This window comes from Chinchilla lanigera, unplaced genomic scaffold, assembly GCF_000276665.1.
Source record: "Chinchilla lanigera isolate Chin_1 unplaced genomic scaffold, ChiLan1.0 scaffold00064, whole genome shotgun sequence".
Taxonomy (NCBI): Eukaryota; Metazoa; Chordata; class Mammalia; order Rodentia; family Chinchillidae; genus Chinchilla; species Chinchilla lanigera.
Window position 1 is genome coordinate 1,428,258 of NW_004955465.1, and position 21,450 is coordinate 1,449,707.

At 45.2% G+C, this 21,450-nt stretch overlaps 1 protein-coding gene across 1 annotated transcript in view; it reads right to left on the bottom strand.

Annotated features, from left to right (window-relative positions):
- Positions 1-21,450, bottom strand: part of Phactr1 (phosphatase and actin regulator 1) — a 520,403-nt gene that overhangs the window by 32,840 nt on the left and 466,113 nt on the right. The window contains exons 10-11 of the mRNA XM_005398816.2: positions 17,303-17,550; positions 15,060-15,216 (exon numbers count right to left, since the gene is read on the bottom strand). Coding sequence (XP_005398873.1) covers positions 15,060-15,216; positions 17,303-17,550 — 405 coding nt within the window. The remainder of the gene's footprint in view (positions 1-15,059; positions 15,217-17,302; positions 17,551-21,450) is intronic.

Below are 21,450 nucleotides of genomic sequence, written 5' to 3' on the forward strand. Positions count from 1 at the left end.
CCGCAAGAAGCTGCCACTGGTTTCCATAAATGTGACAGCAATGGCAGCTGAGCTGGGCAGGCACTTGGAGGGTGGCACTGGTCAGGATTCTTGGGCAGAACATACAGGTGGCAGGGTCATTGGTTCAATTAATTTTGTGGAGTGCAGCACCTTGCAAGGTCATCTTAATGCTCAGGAAGATATAATTATCCATTCTGGTGTCTTCTAAGAACCCACTTGTTAAGTTACAACATGAAGATGAGCAAAATAAGGAAAATCAGAACAGTCAGAAGGAGGCTTGGATTCACAGCAGGCAAAGCTCTTTTCACCACACTGATTACCTGTCAGTACCCGCTATTTATCTGTCTGCTTAATTCTTTTCAAAGGAACTAAAAAGGCTGCCCATTTTGAAAAACTATTGTTTTATGATTCAATGGGCACAGAACATCGAATTTTCATGATCACACTCCCTAAAATAGAAGTGTATTCACTTATATTTCAAAGGAATTGCTTTTAGAATCACAGGAAAAGCGATTTTCCAGCATTTGTATCCTTGGATGGTTTTCCTTGCTTGTATTCTAACTGAAAATGACTACTTAGTTAGGCATATATACAATATATAATAATTATATATATGTAATTTTTGAGGCTATTATAAAAACCTTGGCATTTCTAAGAGGAGATGAATATAATGAAGATAAGTAAAACGAATTACTCCTATTAGCATTTTGCATGAGATTTGAGGTATTTTGCCCGTAAATAAAAATGTATGGGGACGCATGAAAAACCAGCTTATTGAAAATTTTCAGTTGTAATTCAGTTCCACTATTTAAATATTCAGGGCCATGTGCAAATTTTGTGTAGGAGCTGCAGAAAGATCAGATCCCGTCAAACTTGAAGCCAGACTTGGTGAGGAAGGGAGAAAGGGTGCTATATATACTACAAACATTACTCTGGAGACTGGAAATGCCAATTTTCACATTGAAATCGAAACCCTACCCCCACGTTGGTACGAGGATTGAACCCAGGGCCTGGCATATGATAAATAGGTGCTCTGCCACTGAACTACATTCCTAGCCCTTTTTGTGTGTGTGAGACACAGGCTCATTAAGTTGCCCAGGCTGGACAAAACTAGTGATCCTCTTGCCTCAGCCTCCAGAATAGCTGCAGTTGTACCAGTATACCTGGTGAGAATTCTTAATAAATGTAAGTAGTTAGAGTTTCACCATTAATTAAGAGGTAGAATCACTAAAACAGGACAATTCCAAACAAAGGTACCAGGTAAAGAAGCCTTCAAAAAGCCAGTTGTGGTGGCACACTCCTGGAATCCAAGCATGCTAGGGGGCTGAGGCAGGAGGATGACAAGTTTAAGTTTTGTCTGGGCAACTTAGCAAGACCCTGTCTCAAAAAATAAAAAGGGCTGGGGATGTAGCTCATTGCAAAGGCCCTGGTTCAAACTCCAATATACTCCTACTTTTCCTAAATGAGTCCTCCAAGACTCCTATTTAGTCTTCAAAATTATCATTATCACCACCATCATTTCATAGGGCTGAGGAAGGAATCAAGGGCCTTGCGCGTGCCAGGCACGTGTTCTGCCACTGAGCTATATCTGCTGTCCTTCAAAATTACTTACGAGGCCTCACGCAGCCACAAGGAACATCGGGAATCTACAGCTGGAGAAATCATGTGCTTGCTTTTCTTTGCAAATTTAATTTAAATGTTCTTTTATTAAGTAGGAGAGTTGAGCCTGCCATAGAACATAACTGTGGGAGAACCCAAGGGTTCTTTCTTTCTTTTTTTTTCATGAGCCTTTTGATTACTAATAATGTTCTAATTCAAAACCTCCACTTTAGTCATTTGTTTTGCTTTCTGAAATCAATTTTTTTCTTTCCAAATTGAGAAAATCAACTAAGAAATGGGATTTGTTGTGCTCTATAGCCAATAACTGGCCTGTTTCTCCTAATAAGAAGTGAACTGCATTTCTCTCTTTTTTTGAGGGATATTAATTTTTAGCATCAATTGGTGTCAGGAGACTTGGTTTCAAAATCCTAATGTGGGCAGAAAACACTGGTGCATGTGGCTAGTAGTGTCACCTTTAACAGACTCAGTGTCCTTATCTGTAAAATTAAAGGTACTAGAAGTAGTAATGATGTGTTTATTGAAGTTCTAAAATTGTCTAATCTATTACTCTTTCACATCCTGAAGGTATCTTTTGATGAATTTCACCAATAGTCACCTATAGGTCATGGGCACAGCCTCACAATGACAAAAATTTCTGAGCCCGTGTTAAGGTCTAATGCTCACTGTAACAAAATTGCTTCTCAAACAAAGTTTGGGCCATTCTTCAATGCTTCCTAAGATGATTTAACTCACAGTTGATGCAATGCTTCCTGGTAAGCTTACATGTGACAGAGTGATAATTCCATGGATAAAAACATGATAGAAATAATATATCCTGTGATTGCATTAGGTTATACACGGGTCAAAAGACTAAAGAAAAGAAAAAGAACGTAAGTATTACAAGAGTGTGGTAACTCAAGCTGAAGTTGTTCATGTGATTGCATAGTTCTGAGAGAAAATAAACTCTGAATCACATGTATAGTTTGCTTGGTGTTTCTTTTACATGTTTTGGGGTTTTTTTTGGACATAGTGTCTCGCTATGTAGTCCAGGCCAGACTTGAAGTTGCTGTGTAGCCCAGGCTGGCCTCAACCTTGTGGTCCTCCTGCTTCAGCTTTCTGAATGCTGAGATTACAGGCATGCACCATCATGCCTAGCTTTTTAAAGAAATATTTTAAAGTAAAACAGTGGGAAGAGAAATAGTGTAAGGTACATTCACCAATAAAAGAATGTATACTGGAAGAACCCATGCCTTCTCCAAAACCTTAGCGTTAGCATCTCTTTCCCAGACTGAATCACAGAACAATGAGTATACACTGATTAGCTCTAATTTATATCTCTGAAAAGAATAATTATCCATCTACTTTATAAATGATGCCTGGTAGGTGCAGTGTTGTGCACATAGTAGGTGCTTCACCATACCTTGCAGTACATCTGGTTGAAGCCAAGGTTCTGTGGTAATTTGTTTCCCTGTAGTATTAAACTGCCATATAACAAACTCATTCAGCTCCAGGTTCCCTGCTCCCTGTGGGGATTTTCCAAAAGTACCAAGGGTTTTTCCTGTACATACAAACAATGTTCATTTTGGTTTTCACTTTTCTCTAAATGAGATTATTTAATTTCCATGATCACTTAAACTGCACCTCAGGTACAAATTCACTGATACAGGTCCTGGGCATTTAGCGATACCCACCTTCTGTACCCAGCATCAACCCCTCTGTAATCCACATGACATACTCCACTCCAGCCTGCCACATGTATTCCAACTGCCTTCTGTGAAAAATCTTTTACTCAACTTTCTATTAGCTATGTCAATCCCATTTATGTGCTTGGAAAGACCATTAAACAAAGAGAATTCATGGCAGTTGTTAAGCAGAGAGGCAAATGTAGGAAAGGATCCTGAATATTCATCAAAAACTTCATGTGCTCCTGTGTTTCCCAGGCTCCCTTGCAGTTAACCCGGCTCGTGAGACTAGTTCTGGTGTGTGTCTGTGAGCAGCAGTGATATGTGGACCTCCCTTTTCCCTTATTCCCACGATCTCAGAGTGACGTGTTCTAGAAGCACGTAATGGCTAAATGGTGTGTAAAGGCCAACAGACCCACATTAAGCTTAACTCCAGTAAGAAATACACCATTCCTCAAGACACTGGGATTCAGGACTTGCCTATTATAGCAGCTAGTATGACTTATTCTAGCTAAGAAGTCTTACATTCATATTCACAATGAGAAAAGAACTAGAATTTATTATCTACTATATTTAGGAAAATTACTTAGTCCTTTGAATGACCTTGGGTCAGAGGTACATCTTACAGATGTGGGAAATGAGACTTGTTAGAAGCCTAGCTAGTACATGGTATAGAGGGCTATCAAGCCCAGATCCAACTCCAAAGTCTTTTATTGTTCTTTCTAGGAGACCAATGGTTAACACATTCCTGCTGGATTGAACCACCGGCAGGAAATGGCAGCTTATACCACACAATGGGACTGTTTTGTGCCACCTGATGGGACAGTCATGCACGTACCACTGGTGGTTCAGAGCCACCTAGCAGTGAGACATATATATTACAGCCCCATCATGAACATTTCAACAAACTTTAGTGTGAATCAGAATAGATCTTTTGCACATGGGAAAGGGTTCTAGGGATGGGGGGAGGGGGGAAGAAGGGGAGGGAAAAAAAGAATCAAGGTGTGTTACGCACATGTTCCCCACTGTGAATGTCACCATTATGTGCTATAAACATGTACTAAAAATAAAAAAAATGCATATTTCTGGCTTCTGCTTCAGAGCTTTTGATTAGGTGGCTGGGACAGGGCCTGAGCATCTGCATTTCTAACATTTTTTCCTATGCCTTCTCTGTCTCTTTTATCTCCCAAGGACATTTGCACCTGTTTTTTTTTTTTTTTTTCTGTTTTTCTCCGGTACCGGGAACCGAACTCACGACCTTGCGCTTGCCAGGCAGGCGCTTTTGCCGCTGAGCTAAATCCCCAGCCCCAACATTTGCACCTGTAAGCTTGAACCATTGACTCTGCTTGAGCCATTGCCTTAGAGCTTGATAATCCCACAGGTGCCTGGGAGAGAAATTCTGCTCAGCAACAACAACAAAACACTAAAGGCAGTGAACAGTTCTTCCCAGCAGGTTCCCAGAAGTAGGAAAACCTTGGAATTGGAAAATGTGTTTCTCTTGACCACTGATGCCTCTATGAACATTAGTTCTGCTTCCTCACCTACGAGAGTCCCGATAGCCATCTTTTTGAAGGGTTACGGTGAAGATTCTTAGATGACGTGCTGAGGAGAAAGTGTTTTATCAACAGCAAAGGGCTTTAAAGCCATACCTCACACATGCTGGGGACTGTCTCCCTGGCAGGGTGTCTCTCAGTGTGGACACACTGATTATACCTTCATTTAGCCAGAGAGCCCAGGAGCCAGAGCTTCCTTTCCGCCATGTGCTAAGATGCACAATAAGACAGAATAAGGACTTGCAGAAGGTCCCCGAGAACCAAAGGGAGCCTGTGAGTTATAGGTCAGTCTTTGAAGCCTCCCCTTCACTGAACTTCGGAGGAGGCCCAGAAAATGTGACCAGAGGGCCCCTCCATTCCCTGGGAGTGTGTAGTTGAATACAGCGCTGTCCTCTCTGACCTCTGCACCACAATTTGAAACACTGCTGGAACAGTCAGTCATTTCAAAAAAGCTGTGCTGGGGGGCTGAAGCAGGAGCATTACGAGTTGGAGACCAGCTTGGGGAGCTTAGCGAGACCCTGTCTCAAAGTCAAAACTAAAAATAAAACGAGAAAGCTGTGAAATATAAAACAAAAGCTCCACAATCCCCAAGGATCGCTGCTTTCTTTTTAAACCCTTTGTGAGTTTTTAACACTGAGATCAATTCAGCTCCTGCTGGTGAGAGGCTGCTCTTTTGTCCACCATGCTTACTGTATCACGGAAAAATGCACACGCTGCCAGCGCAGCTGTGCGTCCCAGATGCAAAGCCTAGAAGTGCTCAACAAGATGTGGCTTTGTTCCTTGACATCCGGGTGGGGTCTGCAGACCGCGATTCTTCTCCTCCTAGGCAGACACGCAGATGCACACACATACGCATGCCAACACACATGTGCACACGCATGCAGTCAGGGCTCACGAACTCCATCCTGACAGCAATGTCAGGAGTTCACCCTTTATTGTGTTCTTCACAGCTGGAAGTTGAGGTCAGAGGCCGTGAGGCACTGATTGTCCCTGCAAAGGATCTGAGATGGTCAATCGCCAAGGGACCCCAGGTGTGACCCATGTCTCAGGCCAAAACGTCCACGTGTATGACTGTAAAGTTTTAGTCTACCTCCTCCCAAAGCACCTTGCTCAAATCTTATTGGAACAATTGTCTCACCTTTCATTGAAAAGCAGTAACAACTAACCTAGTGAGCATGTGGTTTCTTTACCTTTCCATCAGACTGGTAGCTATCTGAGCACCTCGCAGAGGACGCTAGCCTCCCTCAAGGGCTTTCAAAAGGATTTTCTGTTTTGTGCAGAGTTCATGAAAGTTATCAAGTGCTCAGAAAGCAGCTTGGCTTCGGTACCTAAGAGTCCACGTGTTTGTGACGCAGATGCTGCTCAGCTCAGCGGCCACCTTCAAGTCATGCTCATCCTGACCTGACTTGTTCCCATCATGCCATTTTGACCTGGTGACTGGTATCGGTTTTCAGTTTCATGGGACATCTCAGAATCTATGGAAAAAGTCCTCCCAACATGAGCCCTTCCCATTGGGATGGGTGGATCTGAAAATGACAAATCCACATGCCCTCTTCCCAGTCCTCTTTGGTCCCTCTGAGCTGGGTCCCATCTCATGGCGCCTTCACAGCCAACATGAGGATGAGGAAGAAGCAAAACGGCAAGGGCCAGGTCCACAAGGAAGCTACTCCAAAACTTCACACAAGAACCCTCTCCCCCCGCTTCAAGTGGTACATTTACAGTGACGTGTACCGAGGGACATGAAGCAAGTCCAAGCTGAATTGAATTCATAGAGCCTTTGACTGCTATTCCTATTTTTAGAGTGCTTTCATAACAGAAGAAATGATCTAGCTCGGGAGATGCAAGCTCTCACTTGGCACCTGTCCTCCCGTTCCTGGGGGAGATGTTTGCTACTTTGCAAGGAGGTGCTGGTGTGTCAAATGTGTAGCATCAATTTTCTCAAACCATAAACACCATGCAAGCCATATTTAGCAGTCAGGAATACTGTATTTTATGGCCTGCACTATGAGCATAGAAAATGAATTTCAATTTTCTCCTTTGAACATTGTATTATGATTTAAAGCAGCACACAACCCTTGGTACACGTTATTTTATGTGCTGCTTATAGTGATGATAGTGTGGACTATTCAGGAGCATAAAACACAGACTCAGGATACTTTCTTGTAGCCTATCATTAAATTCTAAGTAAGAGAATTAATGTTCGAGGTTTCATAGGGGAGGATCAGACGATTGTTTGTCCACCCCATCTGCAAAGACAGTGGGTTTTAAGTGATGCTTATGACAAGCAGTGAGGAAGGACAGGGACAGTTGTGGCACTTTTCAAAAGGGAGGACTACAGCAAAGCCACCGCATGGTGCTTGGTGCTGGTTTCCGTGGTTACGGTATAGCTTCACTCCATCAGTATCAGCAAGTGCTTTAACCTCGACTCCCGATTTCCCAGCTCGTGAGTGTCAAGGAAAAGAAAGCAGCACGGCTGGGCAAATCAGTATTCAGCTTTGTGTGCTCTCCACTCTGAGAACAATCTGAGTAAGTTCTTGCAACAGAGTGAGCTGGAACCAGCGTTCTCTTTAGGAAAGTGGTAGATTATTTTCAGGATTTATCCATGCAAAGAAGAATGTTCAAATTAATGTGGATCCTACAGATGTTAACTCCAGATTGCCACAGATATACACACGCATACACTCATGCTTCTGTTTCCACACAGACTCTTCCTGCCTCATTATCTCACATGGATGGCCCATCACAGAGACTTTGGACATACGCTGTGAACGGGATGGACTATGCTGTCACTTCTGGGATTGAAACCAGGTAGCCCAGGGCTGAGGCGGTAGCCCAGGGCTAAGGCAGCATCCCGGGGCTCCATTCAGTCCCTGACTCTGTTGTTTGATCTATGTGATTGCAACGCTTAGGGTAAATGTCACCCAAATCCATGTGGCACTACTGGGAAATGGTAGAACCTTTACGAGTGGGGCCCAGAGGCAGGTCTTTAGATTTCTGGGGGCCTGCCCTTGAAGGGGACTATGGGACTCCGGCTTCTTCCTTTTCCGCTTTTATGTTTTTGAGCCACTACGAGGTGAGCAGCTGTGCCCCACCGTGCATTCCCATCTTGTCATGCTGCCTCGATCACAGACTGAAACCTCCAAAACTGAACCAAAAGAAACTTTTCCTCTTTATACGCTGATTGTTTCAGGTATTTTGTTATAGTAATGGCAAGCTAATGATTTTTTAAAATTGTAGTTATCATTTTACTTCTTTTTGGTCGTTTTTGCTTCTTTTTTTGAAACAGGGTCTTGCTATATAGTTCAGGCTGGCCATGAGCTCACTATGTAGGCCAGGCTTCCCTCAAACTCACAGCAATCTTCCTGCCTCAGCTGCTTGAGTACTGAGATTCTAGGTGTGCCTTACCATTCCTGGCTGGCCTGCTGCAATTATCATTTTAAATTTTCAGATGTCTCAGAAAAGCTGACAAAACTAGTCTTTCATTTCTCCAAAATGATACCTCCTCCACTTAAGGGACTTTTCACTTCACACCAGCTCCCAACATTCCCCATTAACAGTGTCATGCCCGCGTCACTTCTGCACAGTATCTACCTGTCCATTCATGCATCTGAGGCTGTGGCTCCTTTTCTAGGCAGACTTACTTTGTTTCTCCAAGTGCTATGGGTTGAAATTTATAGTTTCAAGCCTTCAAGCCCTGCATGCTAGAATGTGGAGGCAAGGACTATACAGAGGTCATCAAGTTAAATGAGGGCATTAGGGCAGGCTCTACCCAATATAACTGTTGTCCTTATAAAAATGGGGAACTATAGACCCAGAGATGCTCACATAGGGAGAATTCCACATGGAATCAAAGGCAGAGACCAGGCAATGTACATATGAGGTATGATCAAAAACTGTGGTGAACATTTGGATTAAAAAAGTTATTACAGTGTAAGACACACTGCCATTAATCCCCCTCCAAATGCTCCTCCTTGCTCCAAACACACTTATCTTGTCATTCTTGCTAATTTTGGAAGCAGTTCTGGAAGTCTTTTCTTATGCATGTCTTTAGTTACATGCTCATGGCTGCCGTGATGTCTTGAATTAATTCAAGATGTTTAACCTTTCATGGTCATTTTGACTTTGGGGAAGAGCCAGAAATCACACAGTGCTAGATACAGTGAATAAGATGAATGATGATGCACTATTATATTTTTATTTGACAAAAAATTACCATGAATGTTTGACAAAAAATTACCATGAACCAATTCAAGACATTGAGACAACCATGAAAAGACACTCAGGAAAGAGGACTTCCAGAACTGCTTCAGAAAGCGGCAAGCATGATGGATGAGTATGTTTGAAAAAAGGGGGAGTATTTTGAGGGGGGTTAACGGCACTGTGTCTTTTACTGCAATACATTTAAACAATTTTTATTTAAACATTCACCATACTTGTTGATCACATTGCACACAATGCCAAGGAATGCCAAAGATTTCCAGCAAACCAGCAGAACACCTTGACCTCAGACTTCCAGTCTCTGAAACTATGGGACAATAATTTTCTACTATGTAAGTCCAAAACAGAGCAGCAAGTCTTCCAAGAGTGTCCACACAGAGATGTGTGCAGTTTCAAGCATGGGCTCTGCCTGCCCTAGGTCAGGCAGGTGCTGGAAAAATTTTGGTCAGACACAACTGCAAAAATAATGCTGGCAGTTCATCCCTGGGTGAGGGCGTGATATTTTAAGAGCAAAGGGATTTTTGAGGGTAAAGAGCATGTCAGGAAGACAGATTGTCTAAGTCTTTATTTATTCTTTTATTTAGATTGTAAACTTCTGCAAGGTACTGTGAGACTATCTGTCTTTTCCTCCCAGGGTTTCTCTGCCATGTGACTCAAACATCCCACATGGAACTGGACAGGGCCCAGGGAGCAGCTCACAGGTAGAGAGGCCTGGCCACTGGATGCCTCTTGGCCGGGGCTGGAAGGCTGGCTGTTCCCCAGGGCAGGGGCCTTGAGTGCATGGCTGTTGAGTGACCACAGTCAACCATTTTGAGTGAACAGGTCGTGTTTCATGTGGTATTGTCTTAGCTCTTTTCCTTTAGAATAAGTAGTCCCATAATGTACAGAATAAGTCAATTTCCACAGCATGTTTCAGAACCATTCCTGATAGTCCCTGGAAACCATTTTCACATACCCTCTTGGTGGTTCCATTCCATCCACCAATCAGTGCCCCACGCTGGGAAGAGAAGGACCAGAATGTGCTCTCTGCTGGCTGATTAGGAGGCCACCCTGAGAGTGGGCCCTAACTACGAGCTTTGGGATGCGTAGCTCTGTGTATGGTTTTGTTAATGCTTATTTTGGGGGAGGGGATTTTTTTTTTTTGTCTTTTTGAGACAAGGTCTCGCTGTGCAGTTCAGGCCAGCTGTGAGCTCACTTTGTAGCCCAGGCTGGTCTCGAACTCACAACGATCCTCCTGCCTCAGTCTCCCAAGTGCTGGGATTACAGGTGTGTGCCACCACACCCAGCTTTGGGGGAGGGGATATTACATTAGATTTTAAACATATAAAGTGGAGGCTTGCAGACCGAACATATCATTCTTACATGGGGGAATAAAAGGCTTGGTAGATGATGGGAATTGAAAGCGCACCTGAGAGCTAAGATTCCAGTCAGGCTCACCACTTCCTAGGGTCTAAGGTGAAAGGCATGAGGGAGACCCAGAGAGAACGAGCACAGTTTTGCATGGGTGGGTAGCTGGCAGGAAGCTGTGGGGTATGATGGGTTGCACTGGGGTCTCTACGTGTCCACTGACTAGAGGTTCCTGGGACAGAAGTCCTCACACACAATTGTGACAAATGAGCCTCAGATCAGTACACTTGAGCACGTGGTGAACTCCACCAATAGAAATCGAAGTATACTGAGCCAGGTGCGGTGGTGCATGCCTGAAAGCCCAGCAGTTGGGAGGCGGAGGCAGAAAGACCACAAGGTCAAGCATGGGCTACATAGCAACTTCAAGGTCACCCTGAACTACATAGCAACAGCCTGTCTCAAAAAAACCAAAATGGATGAATGAATGAATAATAAATAAATAACAACAATAGCAAAAAGCCAAAATAAAAACCAAAAAAATGTAAGCCCCTATGTCCATGGATACCATTTATTTATAAGAAAATAAAATACCCTGATGTACAGTGTACACTTATAATGTACATTATAATATAGATGCAGATCATCAATGACAAAGAATTCTACAAACTAGACTTAGGCAGAAGTTCTATTTTCATCATGTACCCCAGTGGAGGCCTCGTTCACCCCATTTCTCTGCAAATCCTGGACTCCGTATGCATGAGGCATGGGTGCAATGCACACACTCTCATCTCATTTTTGCTCCTGGCTCTAGGGCAGTCCACATGCCTTTAGCACTAGGTCTCTGAAATCGTTCTTATGAAAACATCCAGATGATTTCTTGACCTGAGATTGAGGACGGTCTGCTCAACAGCATCAGTAGACAAATGTTTCTGGAAGAACAGGAATCTTTGGATATTTAGGTGGAAACTCTGCTTTCTCACCGGGGAGTTCTGCAGAAATTGACACATGTTTACTTGGTGATTTTGCCCCCTTGCCACATTCCTTTTTGGAATTATTCTTGGAGTACTGCACATTATTTTTTTTCTTATGCTATTAAAACTGTCAGGCTGAAATTATGTCTTTTATCTTTCTTACTCCATGAGGACTGCAGACTTGGCTGCACAGTTTGCAAGGAGTTTATGATTTCCAGAACATTACTGCTGCCTCCTATAGCCAGAGAATGCCATAGCTGGACTGCTTCAGACGTGCAAACTCTGAGAGCTTTCTGCATTGCTCTCACGGCTGACTGTGATGATCAAGTGCACATTTTGCACAGTGACTAGATGATTTAGTTGAAGGTCTAGGGTGAGCAAATGACAATTTAGGAACCAGAGCCGGAAGCCAAGCTTCTGACTCCAACACAGCTCTTTCTTGGGAGGCCAGTGCCTTATCCATCAGGCAACGGGGCCTTCCACACAGCTTGTGCTTGATCACAGGCACCCACACCCCAGGCTCTCAGGTGTCCGCTTCCTCCTGCCTGGCTTCTGGAAGAATGCTTGGCTGGAAGTACAGAGCTGGTCTGGCATTCTAAGCGGGGCAGGCCCTAAAAGCCTCAAGGGCAACCCTGAGATGCAGACTTGGCCTTTCCACCTGCTGGGCTGAACTCTGCAACCTTGACAACCCGCCAGATGCTCCTGACAGCCCCTGGAGGCACAGCCCCTGTAATCTGGCTAGAGCAGCTACAGGTCTTACCACAAGGCACAAAACCCTCAGACTGAAAGAGCAAACAAAGATCCGGTGGATTCAGAGCAAGGATGCAGGCCGTCTCCGGGCCTCAGCTATGGCCAGCGCTGCTTCTCTTTCCCTGGTTGCGTGTCCTCTCCTGCCACTGAGCATAAGGCAAGAAAGCTGGGGATGGTTGCATACTATGGGAAACACCCAGTGGATGTGATGAACTCCAAGGAAGGACTGAGAGAGGGTTGATTTACAGGACAAGGTCTAGAATGCGAAGGGTTTTTTTTTTGTCTTTTTGAGACAGGGGCTCACTATGCAGTTCAGGCTGGCCTTGAGCTCACTTTGTAGCCCAGGCTGGCCTCCAACTCACAATGATCCTCCTGCCTCAGCCTCCTGAGTGCTGGGATTACAGGCGTGCACCACCATGCCTGGTCAGCCATAGAGGGTTCGTATCTCTTCTACATGTGGGTTTTGTTGTCATGATGGCCACCCGGCCACAGCAGCGGTATGTGTGTGTGCTTAGGCATGGGAGGCTGGGGCTTCCTCCCCTTTGGGGAGTATACTCTGGAAAAACAATGTCCTTTCCCCGTCAGTTAATGCCATGTAGAGGGATCTGTCTTCCTGTTTCTCTCTGTCGCTCCCTCTCTTTCCTTCTCCCTCACTCTCCCTCCCTCCAGGATGCTACATCAGACTTTCTCCCTCTATCTGCAAAGAAAGCTTCCATTTACCCTGCACATACCTGGAGCTCAGTTTGTTCAGTGGCAAAGGTGGCAAAGAAGGAATTACAATAAGGGATGCTCACCCTGGGGTGGAGCCGACCTCTGGGAAGAGGGGCTAGGGCCAAGGATCTGCTCCAAATGCTTAGTGTGTAAACTTGAACAAAGCTGGTCAGGAAGCAGCCCAGAACCACACCCACCCGCACAACTATCCCCACCCTCAGAACTACAACCACCCACAGAGATGAGACTTGGGGAGGCCAGGGCCGTTCTCATCACACGTTCTGAAAAAGCCATGGTAAGAGGGATGCAGCTTCAAGCAGCTGTAGAAGGAAGAGTACAAGGCCAATGGATGGTAGCTCTTGAGAGTTTTTGTTCAACAGAAGGAAGAACACTTCACTATCAGGCTCTCTAGAGAGCTGTAAATACCTCTAAAGTACTAAAAATCTGGCTAGCCCACACTGTGGCCATGTTCCTGCACTGAGTGGAGGGGCAGAGGGATATGTGGCAGGTGGTTAGATAGTTTGATTCTGTGCCTCTCAGGACTGCATAACACAAGGTCAAAGCATTCATCAGAGCTGCACTTTATATACAACCCTATGTCATTACCACAACATCCTCCGGAGGAAACCAGGTTCATTATGAGAAGGAAGCGGCCCTTAAGTAACACGATAAACGAGGTGCAAGTGAAGGACACTAACACCGCTGGACGACCCTATCCTGCATGACCTCTGTGTGTGTCACTTCCCGTGCCTGTGCACTGTGGAGATGATCATGATGACTACTTTCCAGGGTTGCTGGGGAGAGTAGATGAAATTACAGCAGGTCACTGAGAGCTTGCCAGTGGTCAGGCACTGTTTTAGTTAGTTAGGTTACTACAACTCACTATTTTACAAATGCAGAATCTCAGGCAAAGAGGGTAGGTGACTTACTCATGGCTATACAGCTAGGAAGAGGCACAGTCAGGATTAAATCCCAGTAGATTTCTCCATACTCTGTCCAAATACTCAGCACAGTGCCTGGCACAAAGTAAGTGCTCAATGTGTGAATTATCATTGCTGAGCAGGAATAGAATACAGAGGTGAAGACGGGGTGCTCTAAAGCTCTATGCCTGGTGCTCTCATCTGTAAATTGGGCATACAAACATCTATCTTACAGGGAAGCTCAAAGGTTAAATGATTAAATATATGTAAAAGAGTTAAAGACATCATAGCACATGTTCACAGAAGCGTAATTTATAATAGTTAAATCTTGGAAGTGGCCTATATGCTCATCCACAGATGAACGGATAGAGAAGGTGGTATTTATACACAATGGACTAGTACTCGGCTATTAAGGATAAAATGGAGTTATTCGCAGGAAAATGGATGGGAACACAATGTTAAGTGAAATAAATCAGACACACAAGCTTAAATATTGCATGATTTTTCTTATACAGGAAATCAAAGTGTAAATAAATTAAACAGCAAAATAAAAGATAGATAATAGGAAAAATGGAGATCCAGTAGATCTTTTGCAAGTGAAAAAGGACCAAGAGATAGAGGGAGGGGGAGGGAGGAGATGAGAAAGGGAATATAAAAAGAATTAAGATGTTTTATGTACATGTACCAACTCCCCACAATGAATGAGGTCATTATTTATTGCAAACACGTATTAATAAAATATTAAAAAATAATAAAATGCTTAGAAGAGTGCCTGATCAATCATAAGTGCTAAATAAATGTTACCTAACATAGTAAAAACATGGCTTAGGTTACAAATACATACAGAGATGTTTAATGTGTTACTATGACAAGAAGTCAGGCCAATGGTTCTAATATCCATACATGAATGGCAGTCACTCAAAAAGTGCCCCAGGGCAGTAAGGAGACATCTCTACCAACCATATAGCACACAGCAGAGTCTGCTTCTTTGACTGCTTCATGCTTAGCTAAATCCCAACTACTATATATATGTGTACGTCCTCAATCCTTGTGGGTGGTGATGGTGTTTCTGTAGATAGTTACTCTCCCTGGAAAGTTCTCCTTTTGCCTAAATTTCAAGTGCAATTTTCAAGATTTTAGAGTCAAGGAGAAGGGCTATATAGGCAACCCTAAAGACAAAATGAGACATTTTCCATTTTTTCTTAAAATGCCATAGGTTATGAAGAGACTCCAAGGATTGAGCCGAGTATAGAGACTGTACACGTCTAAAATCCATTGTCCTCTGGGGCAAAGGGCCTGCCATCCTACCTGGTGAGCTTGGTGCCGATCTGCTGCCTCAGCTCCAGCCTCTCCTCATCTGTCTGCCTGGGCAGGATGTTCTTTTCTTCCAGCTCTCGCTTGGAGGGCCTGTTGCTGAGTTTGATGGCTAAGGAGTCCTTTCTGCAGACCTTCATGGCCAAGGAGCCTGCAGAAGAGAGAACTGACTCAGTGAACGAGGACACATATCTGCCTGGGCTCCCAAGGAGCTGATGGTGGGCCATATGGTAGGAGGCAGAAGGGAAGGCACAAAGGGCTGGACATCTGAGACGGCTGAATGTCCCAGGTCCCAAGATCCCTGCCCTCACCACGCTCCAGACACCTAGCATTGTGGGGAGCTGAGATTGGGTCTCTGTCCTGCAGAAACTCCGGGATGCAGGCAACATCACAAAAAGGGCAGGATGGGATGCCACAGCCTGCAGAGGAGTGAGGACAGGGCTTGGTCACCAGAGACAGCTTCACAGGGGTGGGCTGACACCTGCAGAGGGGAGGCCCGCAGGTAGCAGGCTGGTGGAATCTGCACCTGTGCATGCTCAGGGGTGATATGGGGGCTCCTGAGGGGCAGAGAGATCTGCTGCTCTGGGGCTAGGGCAAGTGGCAAGGGACAGCTGAGTAGAGACGGTGGGGCCAGGTCAGGGTGGGGGTGGAGGTATAGACTACATAGCAGGCAACATTCTGGGCCTGTGCTTTTTTTTTAAGATATGAACTTCTGAGCAGCCGGGGCACGGCTTTCTCATATCTGCTATAAATCTGTGGTTCTCAACTGGGTCAGTCTTGCTCCCCAGGGGGCAGCTGACATTGTCAAGAGCTGTTCTTGGTTGTCAGAACTGGGGCTGCGGGGAAGGCTGTGAAAGGTATGTAATGGGGGAGGCCAACGAAGCTGCAAGCCACCCTGCAACTCACAGGGCAGCCTCCAGCACCCAGGACCATCTGGGCCCAAAGACCAAGTGTGCAAGGCTGAGAGCCCCGGTGGAGAGCATTCAGGTCCCTGCACCACAGCGAGCGGTGGCTGAGAAGCTGTTCCTCCCATTCCTGGCTGGCTGAGGTCTCTGGCTGCCCCGCTGGGATTCTATGCTCAACATCAGTTTGGTCATTTCTTGGTTCACCAGGACTCTTAGAGCCACCCGGAGCCTGGTGAGCAGAGAGCAAGAGGGAGTGGGCTGGGCCTTCAGATTTTATCTAGTGGTGCTTTTCTGCTGTCTTCTGTTGCTGGTTTTATTTTATTTTATTTTAGTTTTTTTTTTCCGGTACTGGGAATTGAACTCACGACCTTGCGCTTGCCAGGCAGGCGCTGTGCCGCTGAGCTAAATCCCCAGCCCCTCTTGCTGGTTTTAGAACATGGGCTCTGGAATAAAATCTCAGCATTGACTCTTAGATGAGAGGCACTGGGCCTCTTCCTTCTTTCTCTGTCTTCTTCCCATATCCATACATAGTGTGAACAGTGTCTACGCCCCAGCGCTGTGGTAAGATGCAGATAAGAGAATACAATCTTAGCATGTTTTCAGGCTCACAGCATATACTCAAGATATACTGTGGTTGCTATGATTAGAAATTCATTTATTAAAAAGTTGGCCAAATACCAGGCTGTACTCGTATTACTAAAGTGTATTTATTATTCATGGCCAGAGTGATGGACTCTGCATTCATTTTCTCCATTTCTTCTCTCGTCTCATGGCACCTTTCAAAGTCTTAAATGACAAGTTGAAGTTCAGGCCTCCTGAGGCTGACAGGTGTGCTTCCACACGATTTGCTGCACACAACATGGCAGCTATGGGTGTATTTTCTAGATGGGAAAAAATTTTGAGGCTCCCCCGCCTTTTTGAGGGGGAGGGTGCAGTACCAAAGAAAGCAACAAAGGAAGAACTGCCTAAGAGGCCGGAGGTGGTGGTGGGGCGCCGCCATGTTTAGAGCTGGGAAGGCATTAGGAGAATATTTACTTTCTCAGATCAGTGCTCGAGGAGGTGACAGCAAAAGGGAGGGGCAAGAGACGGGAGGCAGGGAGGGAGAAGGAGTTAAGATGTGTTGGGCACCCACTGCTCACTGCGAATGTACTCGTTCTGCACTCCAAACAGGTACTCAGAACAATCAAAACAATAATAAAAGAAAGACAGTGAGGCCCAGGACATTAATTTAGCTGCCCTCTGACCCAGACCGGAACCGGAAGGTGGGGCACTGGGTCAGCCCTCCCTGCCCCACACCACGCTCCCCTCCCTGGTGGCGCCTGACGCACTTACTGGTGTACAACGAGCTGTCGTCGTCTTCGTCCTCTTCTTCCTCCTCTTCTTCCCTTGTGTAGAGGCAAGAAGAGTCTTCGTAGTCCGACTCATGAGGCACGTTTTCTTTATTGTCATCACATTCAATCACAACGGTTGGCACTTGTCTGATTTCCGGGAGGCCCATAGATCCTGCTTTGGTGACACCGTCACTCGAGTGCAATCCAGAGCTGTGGTATGAAGTGGAACAGGGGACTCGCTGCTCAGAGCTGTTGAAAACGCAGGCGGAAAGAGGAAACTCCTTTTAGCAAATGTGTCATATAAATGCTCCTAAACTGTTCTAAAATTCAGCTGTCCAAGCCAGGTGGGGTGGCGAGTAATCCCGGCACTCTGGGAGGCTGAGGCAGGAGGATCGCAAGTGTGAGCTCAGCCTGGGTAACTAACAAGACCCTGCCTCAAAATTAAAAAATAAAACAAGGGCTGGAGATGCAGCTCAGTGCAAAGGCCCGGACTGCTTCAGTCTCCAGTACTGAAAAAAAAAAATCAGTTGTCCATTCCTAAGAGACAAAGGGTCTAGCAGACAATGTAAATCCATTGCTCATCTTATAGCTTAGCATTCTAGGACAACATAGCTTCCTGCTGGAGGGTAGTGGCTGGGAAAAGGAAAAGAGAATTCTAATTCCCTGAGGGTGGATGGTGGCTGCACAACAGTGCGAACCCACTCAATGCCCCTGAAGCACACATTTTAAAATGGTTAAGATGGCAATTTTTTGGGGGGTGCTGTATTGGGGATGGAACTGAAGGGTGTCCCACCCCTGGGCTACACCCTAGCCTTTTAAATTTTGAGACAGGGTCTCCTTGAGGCTGGCCTCCACCTTTCCATCTGCCTGCCTCAGCCTTCTGTACATAGCTGGAATTAAAGGTGTGAGTGTGAGCTACCGCACCTGGCTTCACATGGCGAATTTTATGTTCTATATATTTACCATAATTAGCTTTGTTTTAAAAAAGACAAAAATTCTAATCCCACACATATTTCTGATTAAGATCAGTTCTTCAAGGGTCAGAGAAAGGTTCACTTGCAACCCACACATGTCATAGGAGGGGTAAAGAAGTAACTTAGTGGGAAAGCCAGAGATCCACAGAGAAAGACAATATGTGAAGTGCAAGTTTTCAGAAGCTAAGCAGGGTGGCTGGGAGGGATCCAGGGTAAGGCTGGAGGTCTGAAGGGTTGTGGGTGAGGTAAGGGAAAAGAAGAGAACTAGGGCAGGGTATGGTGGCACACATCTGCAACCCCAGCACTCCAGGGGGCCAGGGCAGGAGGATCAGGAGTTTGAGCCCAGCCTGGGCAACTCAGTGAGATGCAGTCTCAACAAACAAACAAATAAGAAGAGCTGGGGATGTAGCTAAGTGCGAAGGTCCTGGGTTCAATCCCCAGTATCAGCAGGAGGAGGAAAGAACTGAGAGAGTCGTGAATGAACATCAGATCAGGGTGACACAGTGACAAGGAGGACAGAGACTGGTCCTTCGCAAAGACGGTATCCGGCCACAGGAGGCAGAGCCAGTGCCAGCCTGCTCTTGTTTGCTCTTTCCTTTTGGAAGGCTGGTTTTCTAAGAAGTGATGCTGCTGCTCTGGGAGCCAACTCAGATCAAATTTTTTTTTTTTTTAAATTAAAAAGAAAAAAGCTATACTATGTCTTTGAAAATAAAGAAAATAGTTATTTTCTTAATAAAGTCTACATGAGGATCCTGTAGCAATGGAGAGTCCTAATGACAGCCTTTTCATGAATTCAGCAAAAATAATGAGAATAGGAAGCCAGAAACACATAATTAAACGTTTTCCCTTTCTGCAGTGTTGGCGACGAATCCCCACGCCTCACATACGCGGGTCAAGAGGTCTGCCGTTGGGCTATATACACCAGCCTGGTAAAATCGTTCATGCTTTTTCAGATTTATTGGAAATGGAATTTCTTTTCTCACTTAACAAATTTATGAACCCAGGAAACTTAATGTACTTTATCATCTAAAAGTGTTTAAGACTCATTTAGAAATGGGCTGTGAGGTTATATTACCTATCAATGAGTTTTACATTCAAATATTTTATCCTAAAGAAATCTTATTTAGGATACAGGAAGTCATGAGTTTCCTTTGAAGCTTCCCATTATGCTTTAAATTATTGCTATGTCTAACTTAAATTCAATTAACTTTCTTTTATTGTTTCCAAAGAGCTGTTTTGCTCTTTCTATTTTTCACGTAGCTCTTGGAAAACCCAGTTAACACATTATGAACTATGATGTTGGAGGCAATGAGCTAAATCAATGTTTTAAAAAAAACCAACTACTGAAAAACGCAGCATCTTGCTGGGCTGTCCGGAGCCCAGTGGTAGCGCTCTTGGTACGCAAGCGTTAGCACCTCTGAGGGCCTGGGTTCTATCCTCAGCAACACACACACACACACACACACACACACACACACACACACACACACACACAGACAGAGTGCAGCGACTTCCTTAGTGTTCAGGGAAGTCCAGTTAGAGCTAATTTTGTAGAACTGGCAATGGAAGCAGGAAAGTGGGGTGCACACATGATAGATGGCCTCCCAAGTGACAAATATGGCATGAGACTGTAAGTTGGACGCAACAGGGACTTACTGCCCTGCCCAGTGACAGTCACTATATTCCAACAGTGCTTGGATTTCTACCCTGGCCATTAAGGGAAGTAAGGACGGCAGAGGTAAGGATTAATTCCATGCCTTGTGTTTGTACCACCCTGCCTTCTTCTCTCCTCCTTTATAGTTTATTTAGCAATGGTTCCTAAAAAGGGGCAGAGTTGAGAATACAGCAGCTGGGAGTGAGGGATGAAAAGCAGCCCACAAGCAGGAAGAATCTTTTGAAGAAAAATAAAGTGAGAAGCCAGAAAGCGTAAGAGTTCCTTAAGGCAGAAAGCGCCGAATTGATTGCAGAGGATAGAGAAGGGTGCAATACTATGCAGAAGGAGAGAAGGGAGCCAGCCTCACAGGTGGTGTGTGATAAACAAGATAGAGCGGGAGATCTTGATTAGGATGGGGTCATACAGAGGCCCTCCCATCACGTTCGGGGTGAGCACTGCTGCTCTGCAGCCAACCAGGAATGGAAACTCAGCACCAACAAAGAATTAGTGGGCTGCCGCCTACTAAGAAAGACACTTTTATTTGTAAGGCGGAGAAAGCAGAAGACAGAAAGCTGCCCCAAAGAGGGGGCAGGAGTTCAGGAAAGGTGCATTCCCCATGAGCCTTTGGTCCCGCAGGGAGCCTTTCCCGCTGGGACACGCCACAATGTGATGGGCTCCCTGGGCTGTCCTTGGGTTAAACCAGGCACCCTCATCTATGTGCACATTACTTTCGGTGGGCTTTTGTTTGACTTCTGTCTTGTCCGCTTGTCCTTGGCAGGGCCTTCCCTCTGGGATGGGCAGCTGGTTGGTTAGGAGGAGCCTTGGCTACGGTTAGCTTAGAGTTAGTAAGGGGATGTGTGTCCTAGTGGAGGTGGGGAGCGGTGACTGTCCCAGCTTCTTGGCCTCAAGTTATTGGCCTTCTCTGTGCTCTGCCTGGCAGCTCCCTCTCTCCAGCAAGTCCCTCTGCCACCTGTGCTGGCTGGAGCCTTTTCACTTCTGGTCTGCCCCTTCTTTCTCCTTCCTTGCCCTTGAGATTGCTCCCAAGGGAATTTCTCTAGTAGAGTTTTAGCCGCCAGTCAAGATTAGGCAGAAAACCTAACTTATTCTGTTCTTCCCTTACCTGCCAGACAAGTAATTGCTGAGTAGTTTGCAGGATAAAAAAAATATAAGGCTGGAATGACTGATATTTAAGTGTCAATGTAAGTGGTTGAGAAGCACATGCAAAGGGTATTAAGTAAGGATTGTTTTTTGTTTTTCAGGGGGACATCTGGTGGTGTATTGCAGAGGTCTCAGTGTCCCAGATTGGTTGGCATCTTTATGAATGGCTAAGATAATGCCAGAAAGATCATCCTCATCAAATACATGGAGGAACTGAGGTAGCAAAGTAGGGAGAGTGAAAAAAGGAAATGTTTCCTGGCTGCTGCCCACCGTTTTCCAAATGTTCCCAGTCAGTCTCCCATTTCATCTTTCTGACTACCTTGCTGGAGAAGTTACTATCCCTATTTTATGAAGCAGGAAATT